General features: G+C 48.2%; 1 protein-coding gene across 1 annotated transcript; it reads left to right on the top strand.

The window, feature by feature from the left end:
• Window positions 1-3,337: 3,337 nt before the first annotated feature.
• On the top strand, window positions 3,338-6,008 carry LOC123115338 (uncharacterized). Its single transcript, XM_044536511.1, has 6 exons — window positions 3,338-3,456; window positions 3,995-4,090; window positions 4,475-4,561; window positions 5,120-5,390; window positions 5,507-5,711; window positions 5,887-6,008. Exons 1-6 carry the CDS (start codon window positions 3,338-3,340, stop codon window positions 6,006-6,008), a joined length of 900 nt encoding a protein of 299 aa, XP_044392446.1.
• Window positions 6,009-15,931: the final 9,923 nt, after the last annotated feature.

Consider the following 15,931-nt stretch of genomic DNA (forward strand, 5'->3'; position numbering starts at 1 on the left):
TTATGATTTTTTCCAGGGTAAAAGACCTCATATAGCAGAAGATGGACACCAGAGGCCTGTCAGGGGGCCCACGAGGCAGGGGCACGCCCTAGGGGGTGGGCTTGCCCCCCACCCTCGAGAACATGGTGTGGGCCCCCTAACGCTGATTCCTTCGCCAGTATTTTTTATTAATTCCAAAAATGACTTTCGTGGAGTTTCAGGACTTTTGGAGTTGTGCAGAATAGGTCTCTAATATTTGCTCCTTTTCCAGCCCAGAATCCCAGCTACCGGCATTCTCCCTCTTCATGTAAACCCTGTAAAATAAGAGAGAATAGTCATAAGTATTGTGACATAACGTGTAATAACAGTCCATAATGCAATAAATATCGATATAAAAGCATGATGCAAAATGGACATATCACGGCCCGGATCTCAGCACGCTCGGAGATGGACGGCGCCGGGAAGCCGGACGGGCAGTCCGCATCGAGATGGGCACTGCGGCGAGAAGCAGTCACCGGAGTCAACGAGGCTTGGGTCCGTCGGGCATACGACACCGTCCGGGGCAGGTGGGAGGCGACAGGGGTGACCACCTCCTCGGTGGCCACCAGGAGCAGCTGGGTCAGAGAAGCAGGCGCAGGAGGCTCCAGCAGGGCACCGGGGCCCGGCCGGGAGGGTGGCGGGTCCGATGCCGGCTGGCTATCCTCCAGCAGGGCCACGAGAGCGAAGTCCGAGGCCATGGTGGAGGGTTGCGACAAAACATCCCAGGGGGGGCCGGTAGGGGGGCGCGCTGGGGGGGGGAGCTCGGCCGTCAGAGAGGCCACCAGCACCAGGGGAAGCACGTCCGGGGGAGCGCGACGAAGACACCAGCAGGACAAGGAGTCTGATGCCGGAGACGTTGCTCCCCTCGGCCGAGGAGGTGGGGGAGGCAGCCGGCAACACAGCGGGGGCCACCTCGACAGAGGGGTCCAGCGCGTGAGACCGATCGGAGCCCGCACCCCCACGGCTCAGAGAGGGTCAAAGGGGTCCCGTGATGGGGAGCGGCTGCGACCAGAGCGCTCTCTCGTCCGGATCCTCGTGGCGGGAGGGACGCAGGCGGCGGTAGTGGGAGTCGTCGCGCTTCTCCATGCCACCCCCACCAAAGTGCCCATCATCAGAGTAGCGGGGGCGGCAGATGTGGTTGGGCGGCTCGGGGGAGATCTTGAGGTCGAAGCCCAAGTCGTTGAAGAAGACTCGGACGGTGGCGCGGAGCTTGGAGGAGTCCAGGCATTTGATCTTGACCCGGACTTCCTCCTCTTTGCGGAGGGAGAGCTCATCCACCACCACCACATTGCCGACTATCTTGGACATACTACGAATTGCCCTCTTAGAACGGGAAATGTCGGGGAGCCCCGCTATGAGAATCCCGGCCATGTCGAGGACGGTCGCAGCCTTGGGGTCCACCTGAGGCTTAGAGATGTTGACGACGAGCTTTGTTGAGGGCCAGAGTGATGTTGTCGCTGCGAGTGCAAAGGCCCAAGCTGATGGCATCCAAGAAGATCACAGAGAAGGAGTTGTCCGCAGTCGGAGTGACCTGCCAGTCCCAAACGCGCCGGCACAGGTGGTTGAGCTCGGCCTCGATCATCTCCAGGGAGGCAACCCCCGCCCCCATAATGGAGACAATCGTGAGGAGCAACGGAGAGGAAGGGGGATGTCCTCCACCTCGATGTGGAAGAAGCCGAGCCCCTCGATACAGTGGCCGTACATCATGAGCTCTCCGACACCGGGCGGTCCGGGCACAGTGCAGCGGGGTGGCCCGAGTCCTTGCACAGGTAGTACATCGGGGGGTTGGGGCACTCGACTTGGAAATGACCCGCGATTCCACAGTTGAAGCACGGAGGAGGGTCACGGTCCACCCCAGGAACAGGCGCAGCCGAAGCTGCGGGAGTGATGGCTGAGGCATTAGGGCCGCAGCCGGGGCCTCGCTTCTTCTTCTTCTTGGCACCTTGCCTCCCCCGTGTCCCGTTACCGCCGTTGCCCAGAGGCAGAGTAGGCTGGTTATGAGGCGATTGGTACCGACGAGGGGGAGCGGCATCGGATGCCGGGGCTTCAGGGCGGGGAGGGGATGGAGATCGATGACGAGGAGCAGGGGAGGGGGACCGGCGGCCGTCAGCGCGCCACGAGTCCGCAGTCGAAGAGCGGGCCCGGTCCCGACGGTCTTCCTGGGCGGGGGAGCGACGGGCATCGCGGCCCGGCGAGCAGCGATCGGTGCAGGGCGGCGAGCGGCAATCATCGCGAGATGACCAGCGGCGGGGCTCATGGGGTGGGGAGCGTCGGGAGTCCCGGGTGGCCAGTTGGCGGCGCAGGTCGGCCTCCCGGCGCTGACCCCCCGCAAAGGCACAGGCAGGGGCCCGACGGTCGTCCAGGGACATATTGGGCCGGCCGGCGCCGTCGCCCCAGTCGTGAGGGGGACGACGGGAGGGGCGGCAGGGAGGAAGGGGGAGCCATGGAGGAGGGGGTCGAGAGCAGGGGATCTGGGACACGGAGAGCAGGGGGCGAGGCGGGGGAAATTGATGGCTGGAGGGGAAACCCTCACGGCAGTCAAATCTGACCCGCGCCAGCCGGGGAAAGCCGATGGGCCTCAGCCGGGCGAGCAACCATCACGGGCCGTCCCGGCCCATCTACCGCAGCAAGCCCAGCGGGGCCTGTGGGCGGACGCGCCACGGGGAACAGGCCCATCAAATGGCCCAGGCCCGGGTTTCGCGGGTCCAGCCCATGAGGGGGGCAGAGGACCCTGCTCAGGGTGGACACGGTCCGGGCCGGTCCGGTCCCTGACCGAGCCGTCCTTTGGACCGGCCGTCGGCGGTCCGGACCGGACCGGACCGAGCAGGGTCACGGTCCTGTTTCCAGGTACCGGACCGGCAGGGACGAAGCCCGAGCCGGACCGAGCGGCTCGTTTGGACCGGCCAGAGTTCACGCCAGAGCACGCGCTGGAGCATGGCGACGCGGGGAGGGCGCTGGAGGCAGCGGGGCTCGTCGTGGAGATGTCAGGCAGCTTTGGAAGTTCCAGAGGGAGATAGAGGAGCCAAGAAGATCACCAGAGCGAGCTCATCGGCGACGCATTTGGCACGACGGCCGGTGGACGGAGATGAAAAAGACGATGCCCGATGCGGCGACGCAGGACCTCCCACGTCGTGTTCGTTGGTGCATACGATAGATCCGAGTGAGGTGCATCTAGTGGACATATTTCCCAGGGCCAGCGAGTCCAGGGGCCGCGCTGACGACAGCCCCCGCGGCGGCGGACATGAACGGCGACATTTTCTTCAGCCCCCGCCATGCCTGGGCCGCCACACCCCCGCCACGACCTCGCCACGACCCCGCCATGCCCCCGCCACGCCCTCGCCACGCCCCCGGCACGCCCGCGCCACGCCCCACCACGCGCCCGCCACGCTCTCGCCATGCCCCGGCCACGCTCTCGCCATGCCCTCGCCACATTCTTCGGTCCGTTCGGTCGGCTCGGTGAAAGCCCGGACCGGACCGAAGTTTTGTCGGGCTGGATTCCTGAGCTCGGACCGGCCGATTTTTTCAGCGGGCCAGGACCGAGCCGGCCCGAGCCGAGCGGGCCACGAGCCGGACCGCGGGACCGGACCGTTTCGTCCACCCTGAGACCCTGCTAGGGTTACCCCGTCGCCGCCGGAGACGCTGGCGCGGTCGCCGGCCGGCGCGGAGGTCCCGAACAGACCGGGGGGGGGGGGGCGGGGGAGCAGCAGAGGCAGGAGGAACGGAAACCGACGGGAGATCAACGATGAGTTCGCAGGTCCAACGGGCGGCGAGGCGAGTAGTCCCGCCGACGAGAGGGAGCTCTGTAGCCACCATGACGCGGGCGGAGCCGAGCTCGGCCCGGCCGGCAACCCCCCACCCCGCAGCAACAAATTATTACGATTGTGAAAGTTGCTGAAATTAGAATGTTACTATATTTTGTTGACGACTCTGCTTCATTTTACCGTGATTCTGAATAAATCATATGTTATGGTTCAAGGCATAAGGGGGGTTTGCTGCCTGTCTTCCCAGAGGAGGAGCCAAAGCAACACCAAGTTACAGTTTCACATGCTGCTTCAAAGGGGAGATATGCAAGGTAAAAATCCTAACATCTTCAGGGTTTTTTTTTTCTGGTTTGCTCTGTTCAACACCACTGTACATGGTCATTGGGTAATACTCTGAATCCCTTTGTTAAGTTGTCCATTTTGGTTAATATTCCAAACTGTTTTTTTTTCTGGAAAATGGGTTGCATAATTCCCCCTGTTCCCATATGGTTAGCTGGATCGTTCTTTAAAAAACCATTCTACGCTGCATCGGCTAAGAATTGTACTGAAAAGCGCAGCAATGCTATCGGTTCCAAAAATATTTTCTGGTTCTGAAATTTACTAAAATTGGAATAATAATAATACGTAGATTATCTCGATAACTTAGTTTCCTTTTACTTTAATTAATTCTATTTAAGTCATATGTTCTGGTTCAGGTTTAAACATAATTTGAATGCCAAGGCACAGGAGACAAAGCAACACCACCATCAAGTTGCCACCTCAGGCGCCTCTTCAAAAGGGAGGTATGCAAGTTGAACACTCCTAACCTCTTACTTAAATTGTTCGATTGCTCTCTGTTCAATGTCATTGTGCATCTTCATTTGGCATCTGAAATGTCATTGCAAGATCGATAACCCAAATCCTCTGGTTCCTACTATTATATCGTCCTTCTTTTAAAATATTCCAAACTATTTTCCCAGGTAAATGGTTAAGATAATTCCTCCCGTTAACATTCTACACTGCAAGCTTCATCGCTGACGGGCTTAGAACTGTGCTGAAACACACAGCAATCCGTTCAATAAAATTAATATCACAATCTCATGTTTTGCTCTCATTATCTTATGTCATGTAGTTCATCCCTTCATCATAAAAGAAAATCAAATGGGTAAATCTGTCAAATTTAATTCTGAACAAACTCAATGGTTTTTTTTAATCATGTTTCAAGAACTCTGCATGCACCTTCATCATGAAAGAAAAGCAACTGGGTAAGTGATAACTTAATATTTCTCACGTTAAGGCATGGTACATGTGATGTATTTTTGTTTTTTTGGCATAACAATCAGTTCACAATAATGAATCAGGAGTCAAGCTGGTTGGATGTCCAAGGAGAGGAGCACTCCTGAAGGTATCAACATGGAGGAACATGCTTGGAGGTTTCGGCCTCTGCCCCCACCCAAATGGACGGGTGACTTTAACATCGCTTCCATCGGAATTCCACCTGTAATGCGAAAGAGGAAACCTCCGGAGGTGAGGAACGCGCTGCGTGAAAGAAGAGTCGCGGCCAAACAAAAGGATGCGCGCTACCACGCGGAGGTGGCCCTGCGTAAATACAACAGAGCCAACAACACCAAGGTCTACCTCTCTCTCTCTTTCTCTCTTATCTTGGTGTGTGTGAGGTTGTGACAATCGGGATGACTTTTCAGCCTGATTATCCATTTTAAACATGTCTTTCCATTTTGTCTTTTCAGTATGAGCTGGTGGAGGTAAAAGTAATATCTATATTTTACGAGTTTGGAGGGGGCGGTGCCCATTATAACTTCACAGCTAAGCAGCCTGAGGACCAGCAGAATGCTGATGCCAACAGTACCAAACTATTCTTCTCTGAAGTCGACCTCTATTTTCGGAGTGAGAATGATGTGATTATGTGCTGTATAGTTGGAGAAAATGATGCAGGTACCTTGTTGGTTTTCTTGACAGTTGCTCCTCCTGATTCTTGGCCTGTTTTCTTATTATATTGTCCGTGAGGTTTGCATCAGGTTCAGCCAGTTGTGCTGTTCACACATATGCCTTAATCGCAATCTCATATTGATATTTGTCTAACTCTTTATTTGTTCTATCTATGTTGCAGGGCGCTGCTACGGCTGCGAAAACTACCAGCCTGTTGTTCACCCAAGCAGCCAAGCATATGGCGGCGGTAGTAGTACTTGTATTGCCTATCCTCGTTCGGATGGCGATAGCGATAGCGACTAGTAACATAGCACTTGAAGCCTGGTGTCTAGCGCCGGTTTGTGTGGCCAGTCTAGTCTGGTGTATATTGACTCGCTTGCCTTTTGCGAGAATACCCATCGCATGGAGTAGATAGATGAACTTGAGAAATCTGTCAGTTGATGGAGACGCGTGTCTCAACTGAATGTTAGCGTGTACTAATCTGATAATGGCATCTGCTATTGTGTTTTGCGTCACGTTGAGTAAATGGACTCGACTGATGTGGACATGGGATGAAAACCTCAAGAATAGTATTGTGTTAACATGTAATTTCATATTTGCTCTTGCCATTTGCTTACAACGTAGGGATGTCTAAGTAAAATAGTATGGGAATTTTACCTATCGGTTTGTGTTTCGTTTCTTGAGATTCTTGGAATTGGTCTTCCTTGCCGGCGCCATTGACCACTTCGTTGCCACTTCTCCTCCTTGCTTGGATCTAGCCAATGATTCCGCCAGGTTGGTGGGCCGTCATGCCCGGTATAACCTGTTCGGGCATCAGTTAGACCACCACATGATTGTAAAATAGGGGGATTCTCCTGCCACACATCTGGCTGATAGATAGACGCATACCTAGCAAACTCATGAGCCACGACATATGCCACTCTCAGACAATGCTCGAAGATAATCTCTTCAAAATCCTTCAGAAGATCCCAGTGGGAAGCCGCGAGCATCGAGAAGAAGAGCAAGGCAAACATGGCGATGATAATGGCACCACGAGAAGCCATTTTTGCAGCTCGTGGGTAAGCTTTCTTCTGTGTGTGTATGATCAAGCATACATGTCGATCAAGACTTGATGAAGAAAGAAGGAGGGTTAGCTTTTTGTAGGGATGTGTGCAACATGGTGGTATGTTATGTAGCTGGATCAAGACTGTTGTCGCGCAGCATCACCTTTTTTTCAGTAATAGCATCACCCTTTTAGAGTGAATAAACACATAAAACAAAATGTACTCTCACCTACATAGTGTCAGTTCATGCCTGGCGAAGCTTGGGTGGCCATTTCTTTTGGATCCAGCCACGCCAAGAGGACAACATTGGTTCTTCCTGTACCACCTTGCTATCTATGTTTAGTAAACCTATCCATGGAATTTATTTTTGTTGGTTGATCCCAGTGCGTCCTGATTGTGCTTGGAGAGTAGCAACCCAAGCATCCAAAAGAGCACATGTATATATCTAAAAATATTATAGTGGACCTTTAACTGTACGAGCACCTAACAAACAAGTTGCTAAAATATTTTTCACTACAAACTCACCTTCAGTTTCGTCCTAATAATGCCCAATAAACAACTTCATATATTACCATCTCCATATTTGCTCTTGATCTTTTTGAACTCTTGTTCCTGTAAACGCAATAGACTAAATAGACACTTTACACAGGTGGAAGCATATGGAAGTATGGAACACATCATGGCAGAGACTTAGAGAAAAAGATGCCATAATTTAGTACACTTGGAAGCATAACTTAGCCCGCAGGGTATAGGATAACTTAGTACACATGGAACAGCAAAGCATAACTTATTACAGTGGAGTGATTTGGTGAGTTGAGTTCATCTCATTCAGGGACTGGGATTTCCCTAAGCAAACTACTACGACTACTCTGCTGTGACATCTTCAACATCACTGAAGGGATCCATCCATCTCTGGGATTTTCTTTCTCCAACAAGCGCTAATGCATAGCTTTAGGGCTCATCCATAGATGGACTTAATGCGAGTGGAACAAGACATTCATCATACTTTGAGACGTCTTTGCCTTTCAACAAAAGTAATTTGACCTTTTCTCTTTTCTTTATGAAAATGGCTGCTTTAACTGGATCCAAAGGAAGGCCGGTGTTCCATTGGTACACACCCAGCGCCCAACCTCTGAAAACATCGAATCGGCGAGCCATCTCGTCATGGTCATATTTCTTGTTATGAGCCTTGCACCAGCGCTGATAATACGCCCACTGGGCTTCATCCGACTCAAGGTCCTTCTCCGTCGGGGTATCAACATCATCATCATCTGTGACTGTTTTATAAGCGTTAATTAGTAGCGTCAAGCAGACAGACACAGCAGCGGATTGCATGCGATTTGGTTCGCCGCAAGCACAAAGAATTTCTGAGATTGGTTACCTGGCGAGGAGAGCTCGTAATAGGCGCTGGACAATTTCTTTTTCTTCTTCGCCACAGCAGGGGCGCAAGATAGGAGGGATTCCTCATGGCCACACGCTGAGCGGGAGCGCATCCAAGCGGTGCGAGATGGGGCTGCCGCAGTGGCGCGAGCGCGGGATGCCATCCGCGGGAGCTTCGATGGCACGGCCTCCCAGGCTACGCCGACGGATATGTTGCCGACGACCCTATGCCGACGGGGGCGTCGGCATAGGCCTGTCCCGACGGCCAATCAGGGCTATGCCGACGGCCAGGGCCGTCGGCATAGGGTGTGGTTCCGGTAGTGAGGCATGGCTTATCATCTGTAGCATGTTGGTGTTCCTACCTTTCGATCGGTGTTCTTGTTGATTTCAGGATCAGAAAACCCTAGCCGGCCCCAACCCCGGGTTAAATATATAGCTTGTAAACCCTAGCCCCAACCCCGGGGAAGTGCTTGGTAATGGGATGGGCTGGAATCGGGCTAAATAACTTCGATATATTCTGCGTGAACCTTCGATGAACTCTAAATGAGCCGGCCCATAGAAAGCACTAGCAAAGCGCGCCGCGTTGGTTGATACATTATGCATGTATATATGGGTTGTGTTCTTCATTTACAGTACTAGTAAGCGTGCATGTGTAACGCACGTCTCAACTAATATTGAAACCATATGTGAAAAATCGCATGTGTATGTAAAAGGATAATCTGATAGTAGTAGTAAAGAAATATTTCAAACGAATTATTAAGTTGATAAGGTTCTTTTTTCACCCGAAAAGCTACTGCATTCTTATTTCAAATCATCAGTAACCTTCTTATTCCTATGAATCTTGAAGGACACATTCAAAGCACTCAGGTACAACCACTATTTATCCATTCTTGTAATATGATTGTTTTTTTGCAAGTCCTACTTTACATAATCTGCTTTATGTTTTGACGCCATCGTTTCAACCAAGGCCGTTGAGTGCCACGGATCCATGGAGCAGGGGAACAACCGCTTCGATTTTTGTGGTGTCAATGGCTAGCTTCTTCAGGTGGAAGGCCAGCCAGAATTGCAGTCCCATCACAAGGTCGGTTGCTTGGCCGACATCCCAAAACTTAGAAGAGCCATGGTGCCTTAACATGCCACGCAATGAGATAGATGGTGCAAAGATAATTTCAATTGTTTATAGTTCATGACAAAAAACCTATTGGTAAGGAATAATAGGACAAAGCCATCTGTGTAATTAAATATATAGAGAACCAATCCATTTGCCCTTATTTATTGAAATGTGTTACCTTGCCCAAAGATCTCCAAGTATATAGTTTTCGATATCGATATCTGTTTTGTAACATCACGGCAAAACCTTGCATCACAGCTCACCACAAAAATAATCAGCAGCTCTCTGCGAAAAGAGTACATGCTAAGCACATGCTTTCGTGTCTAAAACAAAACAAAGGGCTAAAAGCATACCTTCTCTATGTGAACAATCAAGTTGTCCCTTAAACTCCCATGTCAAACTTACAAGAGCCATCATAATGCCACCATAGTGATTGCATACCCTCCTTTACAATAAAAATGAACCATTTTTAAGTTCTAAAAGCACCAAAAGAAACCTTGCATTATATGTGCTTATATGCTTAATGAGTTCATGATTTTGGAAAGAGCAGGAAAAACCATATAACAAGAAAAGAAAAGCAACAAACAACATGTTAGAGGTGGATAGACAGGAATTGAACAGAATCATTTTTATCGTATAGAATGGTAAGATAACATAAAGACCACGAGCACCATACTATTCCCTTCAAATGGGAGCTGAAAGTATTGGTTGGTAAAATAGTCTTATCTTTTCAAGTGAACACATATAGAGGCAATGTGCAGTAACACAATATATGTACCTAATAGTAGGTGACAAATCTGCAGTTAAGAAGAAACAACAAATCAAAATACCGGTCTCACAGTTTCAAGAAGAGCAAATAATTGCCTACAGAAAAACATTCGTAAAGATTGATCTGTAGCTCTATAAAAGACCATGATAGTGTTCCGTCTCACCAAACTTTTCTGGCCTCTACAACATAGGAAGAAAATAACATCACTCTCAATTCTCAAATAGTAACAACAGTTTTCAGCAAAATTCCACAAAGCTACAAAGAATTCGGTGTAGTATGTTGTGCACGACTACAATACCTTTTGCAATGGTGAAGCCATTCGAGGCACATACCAACGGGCAATGGGAAGCTGCAATGTGAAAGACATGCATAATTTTGACGTTGGAAGGGGTTCACTCGTTTGGGAACATATATAGATGCATACTTGTAATATGAGTTGAACCAAATATATAACAGTGCAAACATGGATCTTTTTTAGTTAAAAAAATACTTAGCTCTGAAAGAGTGGAGCCCTTCTCTGATGTACCCATGCCCACACCCACAGTCAAACAGTTCATATGGAACTCCTGAAAGTAAATCGGCCCATGAACTTATAGCAGCTTTTGAAGCACCTGATGGACGGACGGAGAAAGAAAATAGGAGAAACGAGGTGAATGGCTACCTGACGCCTTGTTGTGGCAACCTGGCTGAGTACGGCGAGGCTGACGGTGTCAAACAACATGCTATGGAAATCAATATCAAAGAAATTAGCAAAATCAATGTCCAACAGCATGCTATAGGTATGGTTGGTTCGCGAGGCCGACGGTGTCAAACATCATGCTATGAAAATCAATGTCAAAGAGATTAGCAACAACAATGCCAAACAACATGTTACGAAAATCAATGGAACACAAAAAAAATTAGCTCATAATTATGATGTGTTTAGTGTAGGTATGGTTGGTTCGAGCCTAATTTGAAGCAACAAAGTAGTAAATCATCTTTGGACGCAAGAAGCAAGCACCATTCATATGTTGAAGAAATACCTACTAAAAAACTTCGCCTTCACGTCAGTTCGTAAATGAAATTAATTTAACGGCTTGATCAAGCCCATCTGCACCTATGACATGTCCACCTGAATCCAAAGAAATAAATAAATTAGAGTTTACCTTGAACCCATTTTGATAGCTAATTCCACTTTGGACGCTCATCAGCTAGAAGAACTCAATGGAGGCATAGGGTATGAAACAAAAAACTAACCTGGACATTAAAAAAACTTAATCTGGTGGTCAAGCTTGGACGCGAACTTTTGGTTCTTGAGAAGCTTGGCATGCTTGTTGAATTATGAACCGGTGTGATCCAGAAACTTAACTAGAAGTAGTATTTACATCCAGTGGAGAGCGTGTTTGATGGATTCTTCTTATCTGCCATTAATCCTATTCCTGCATTAGAGGTACACATGACAAGCTTTGAATTTGCCATGAAAACAATCTGGGTTTTGGTGTTGGGTGTTAATTATAGTGGACTAGACGTCTGCACTCACCAAGCCCCACCGTGGCTGCTAGCAGTTCCACGTCGGTGGACCTCGCCATCTCCAAGGAGAGTCAAATAAATAGGAAATGTGCTGGAGATGGGAGGAGGGCAATACCTGCAGAATTTGAAGCGTCGTCACCATCGCTTGTTGGATCTCCGCGTCCCATCAGTGATCCAAAGTTTTAGCCGCCCCCGGCTCCTCTTGGTTCGTCATTGGGGGGCTCGGTTGGTGGTGAAGACGAGGGAGGGGAGGAGCTGGGTTACCGCCGGGCGGCCGTCGGAGGGAGTGCAATGGAGGTTCCCCATGCACCCGGTGTTCTCTGTGTGGAGGCGCTCTAGTGAAGATGTGTTGGGCGTGGCGGAGTCGGGGTTGGAGGTGCAGGATGGGATGAGCGCCACCGGAGGTCGGCATGGCCGGGGGCATAGGAGCACCAGCTGAGATCGGCGCAGGACATGGCGACGAAGATCGGGGGTGCGAGGTGGGTGAAGAAGAAGAGCGATTAGCGGAAGGGATAAGGGGAGAACGGTTCCTGCGTTATGTGCAGAGTTGTTTTCCTCTGTGGTGGAGTGCGGTCAGTCATGTTAAATTACTAAGTGCACACCAGCGATCGGATTAGATTGAAGATAGCTGTTAGATTGAGATTGGTGGGTCTAATCCTATGATGGTAATGAGTCCGTGTACGCTTATGTGATGCACGTAAGAAAGTTTTTGTTGGATTGTTTAATAGTAGTGGAGAAGTATCGTTAAGCTTAAGTTTATGGATTATTAACCCCTCACTTACTTGCTTGATGCATCGGTGGCTACGTACTTGCTTGACGCGTTGATGGGCACGTGTTGGGTCTCTCGAAGCACTTCTTTCTTTTTTTCTTTTTTTTAAGGATCGAAGCACTTCTTTCTACTAGTAAGTATGTGTAGAAATAATTAGCACTACCCGGAATGTGTGATTTAAGTGGCGTCCGACTTAAAATAAAGAGAGGGCAAAATGACGGGTTAATAATAATTTATTAGTTGTCAATATCATCAACAACTTAGTCATATAACGATGAATATAAGAATGTAGATAATTGTTCAAATGTGGAAAATTCTCGACTTGTTCATCTAGCCATGTTCATGGACGTGGTGTTGCAGTTGGCAAGGCCATTCTTTTTCTATGGATGGCATAAATGTATTAAGAATTCAACTTCTATTTACATAATCTGATTCAGAGTAGTCTGAGGAAACTTTTGTAGTCACACTGACTGACATTGGTGAACAAAAGTTAATTGAAATGTAAGAACGTACAATCCTGTAATATTTTGAATGCAGGACGGGCCGGGTCTGTTCATGACTGTTGCACATGAATTAAAACTCACAACCGGAAGCTTGGAAATTTTGAAATCTCACGAATTCACAAGAAAATCTTATCATGGCAGAAAACTCAGCAATTGACCACATATTTGTGAAAAGTTAGACGTTCATATGGGATTTTTCCTTTTTCTCCATGGAAACTCTCAACCTTTCTCGAAACAAATGAGCAGGTAAAACTGGTTTTCGAAACCCCATAAGATCAGTAGCTATCGTAAGTTAACAGAACACCAGAAAACTATCTTGATGTGTCAAACCATAACTAAGCATGTTTTTCAAGTATAGCTAGGAGCGTGCTACGCGTCGGCTAGCGATTCGTCGGGTTGCAAGCACAAGTCTTGTTACAGAAACATTTGCAATAAAGGTTGTGTTGTAGATTTTTTTGCAACAAAGATCTTGTTGCAAACTTTTTTATAATTTGTTTGCAACAGAGGTTTTGCTAAAGATTTTTCTTGCAACTGAGAGTGAATTGCAAAAAACCACCACATTTAAAGCTTAAGCATCAGATTGCCACCACATTTGCAGCGCGTCCCAAAAATCCACCACTTTTCTTGTAAATTTTCTCAATAAAAGCAAATGACCGCTTTGCCGCAGTTAACCCGATTTCTGATAGGGCTGGCCCACCCATCAGGTGCCACGTCGCACAAACCGGAGGGCGCACAGGTTGACGGCCGTTAGGGCACGCGCGTGGTCAAAGCGTTGCCCTCCACTCGCCGCCGCTCACACTCCACTCCACTCCACTCGCTCACTCTCACTCTCACTCCACCCCACTCTGCTATGTCCCCTCCTGTCACCGCCGGAGCTCTTCGCCGCCGCTGGAGGCATGGTTCCCTCGCCGCCGTGGAACGATGGAGACGAGAGCAGCGAGGAGGAGCTGGTCGGCATGGAGCTGGAGCAACACTGGGTAAGAGATCTTCTCTATTTCGCACCTAGCGTTAGGGTTAGGGTTCAAGTGTTCTTCGATTTGAGACAATGGTTTGGAGCACTGCTCTTTGTTCTGAGGTTCATTACTGTGCTACAATGCAGGCGAACCCTGGCACCACCATAAATGCATCCTTCTGTGGTAGAGCTGCAGATGCAAGCATCACATGTAGACTGCACTTGGCCCCATGCATTTGAAGGAAAGGACACTGGGAGGAGGTTCTATGGATGTGTTGTTCCTCAGGTCAGTCAGTGCTATCCAACTAGGGTTTGTGTTGGTGGTAGTTAGTCTGCAGATGTTTTGAATTGCTGTTGGTAAATTCAGTTAATGAAGCATGATTTGGACTGTCTGAAGATGCAAGAATAAAATTATGTCAGTAAATTCAGTTAATGAAGCATGATTTGGACTGTCTGAAGATGCAAGAATAAAATTATGTCAGTAAAGTAAGTAAATGAAACATGATTTGGACTGTCTACAAATGCAAGAATAAAATTATGTCAGTAAATTCAGTTAATGAAACATGATTTGTACTGTCTGTAGATGGAAGCATTAATTTATGTCAGTAAAGTAAGTAAATGAAACATGTATTTTAGTTTTATGATACATTAACTGAAGCATTGACCCTGTTGTTCTGATATTTGTACTGTCTGTACATGATTTGTACTGTCTGTCTGTAGATGTAAGCATTAATTTATGATACATGATTTATTCAGTTAATGTGGTATCTGCAAGTTTGACAGAATCACTGAATATCTCATCTATTTTAGTTTTGAAGCTAGCATATTTATGATACTTGATGCAGGATGGTATTGATTGTGGAGTTGCTCTGTGGGTTGATGCCCCATGGTCTTCTATTCTGCAAAGATGTTTGGTGAAGATATGGGAGATGTTTCATGAGGAGAACAATGGCAGAATGATTGACCATGAGAAGTATAAGAAAGAGTTGGAGAAGGTGCACAAGGAGTTGGATACACTTGGTGATCGGTATAGTCAGCTGGTTGAGGATGTCACCAAGATGTTTGATTGGGCAGATCAAAACAACAGGGTCATGAGTGATGAAGAGTTCAAGCAGAAGCAGATGGATGTGGACAAGGACATGGAGAAGCTAGCTATCAGCAAGGAGAAGGACAGTGATGGCATTGGCAAGATGAAGGAGATGGAGAAACTGGCTCGGGAGCACAAGGAGATGAAGTGCATTCTTAGATCTCAGGGAGAGATCATTAGGAACACCAGGAAGGAGAGGGATGACTTCAAGAAAGAGAGGGACTAGCTGATAGAGGAGAAGAAGAAGCTGGAGTTTCTGGTGGGTGATCTTATGAAAGCTGGTCATGGCAACAAGGACAAGCTTGACAAGATCAAGTCAATCCTTGCTGAGTGAACAATGATGTTCATGAGTTATGTTAAGCTAATATGTGGCCTTGGAACAATATAGCTGGCCTTAGGGTTGTATATTTTGGGAATCCCCCTAGTTAAATGACTATAATGATTATCTGCAAAACTACCTCCAGTTAAGTTATGTAATGTATGTAATGACTAGCTACAAAACTACCCCGGTTATGTAATGTTGTTAGCTCTCTATAGTAAGAGCTATGCTATTATGAATCTGCAATTATTATTCTGCTTGTTTGGACTAAATGGGCATGGTGGCTTGGCCAAATTGGGCAAATGCTTCAGAAGGTAAATTGTTGATCACATAAACCACAAAGAAAAAATATGCATAGTGCACTCACCCCCTTAACCTATAATTTAGTCTTTAGGGTGGCTTGGGCTCGACAAAACCACTAAACCTATCACTTAGGCTTTAGGGTGGCTTGGGCTCGACAAAACCACTAAACCTATCACTTAGGCTTTATGGTGGCTTGGACTCGACAAAACCACAAAAACCATAATTTAGTCATCAAGGTGGCTTGGGCTCGACAAAGTGACCTAAACCTATCATTAGGCTCTATGGTGGCTTGGACTCGACAAAACCACAAAACCACAATTTAGTCATCAAGGTGGCTTGGGCTCGACAAAGTGACATAAACCTATCACTTAGGCTCTATGGTGGCTTGGACTCGACAAAACCACCAAAACCATAATTTAGTCATCAAGGTGGCTTGGGCTCGACAAAGTGACCTAAACCTATCACTTGAGCTCTATGGTGG

The sequence above is a fragment of the Triticum aestivum genome, chromosome 5B (assembly GCF_018294505.1).
Source record: "Triticum aestivum cultivar Chinese Spring chromosome 5B, IWGSC CS RefSeq v2.1, whole genome shotgun sequence".
NCBI lineage: Eukaryota > Viridiplantae > Streptophyta > Magnoliopsida > Poales > Poaceae > Triticum > Triticum aestivum.

What these genes read in the sequence shown, in the direction of transcription:
- LOC123115338 (XM_044536511.1), top strand. Translation starts at nt 3,338, where the DNA reads ATGCCCCCGCCACGCCCTCGCCACGCCCCCGGCACGCCCGCGCCACGC. An exon ending in TCAAAGGGGAGATATGCAAG is followed by an intron (nt 4,091 to 4,474) that starts GTAAAAATCCTA and finishes GTTCTGGTTCAG; the next exon opens with GTTTAAACATAATTTGAATG. An exon ending in GGCGCCTCTTCAAAAGGGAG is followed by an intron (nt 4,562 to 5,119) that starts GTATGCAAGTTG and finishes ATAATGAATCAG; the next exon opens with GAGTCAAGCTGGTTGGATGT.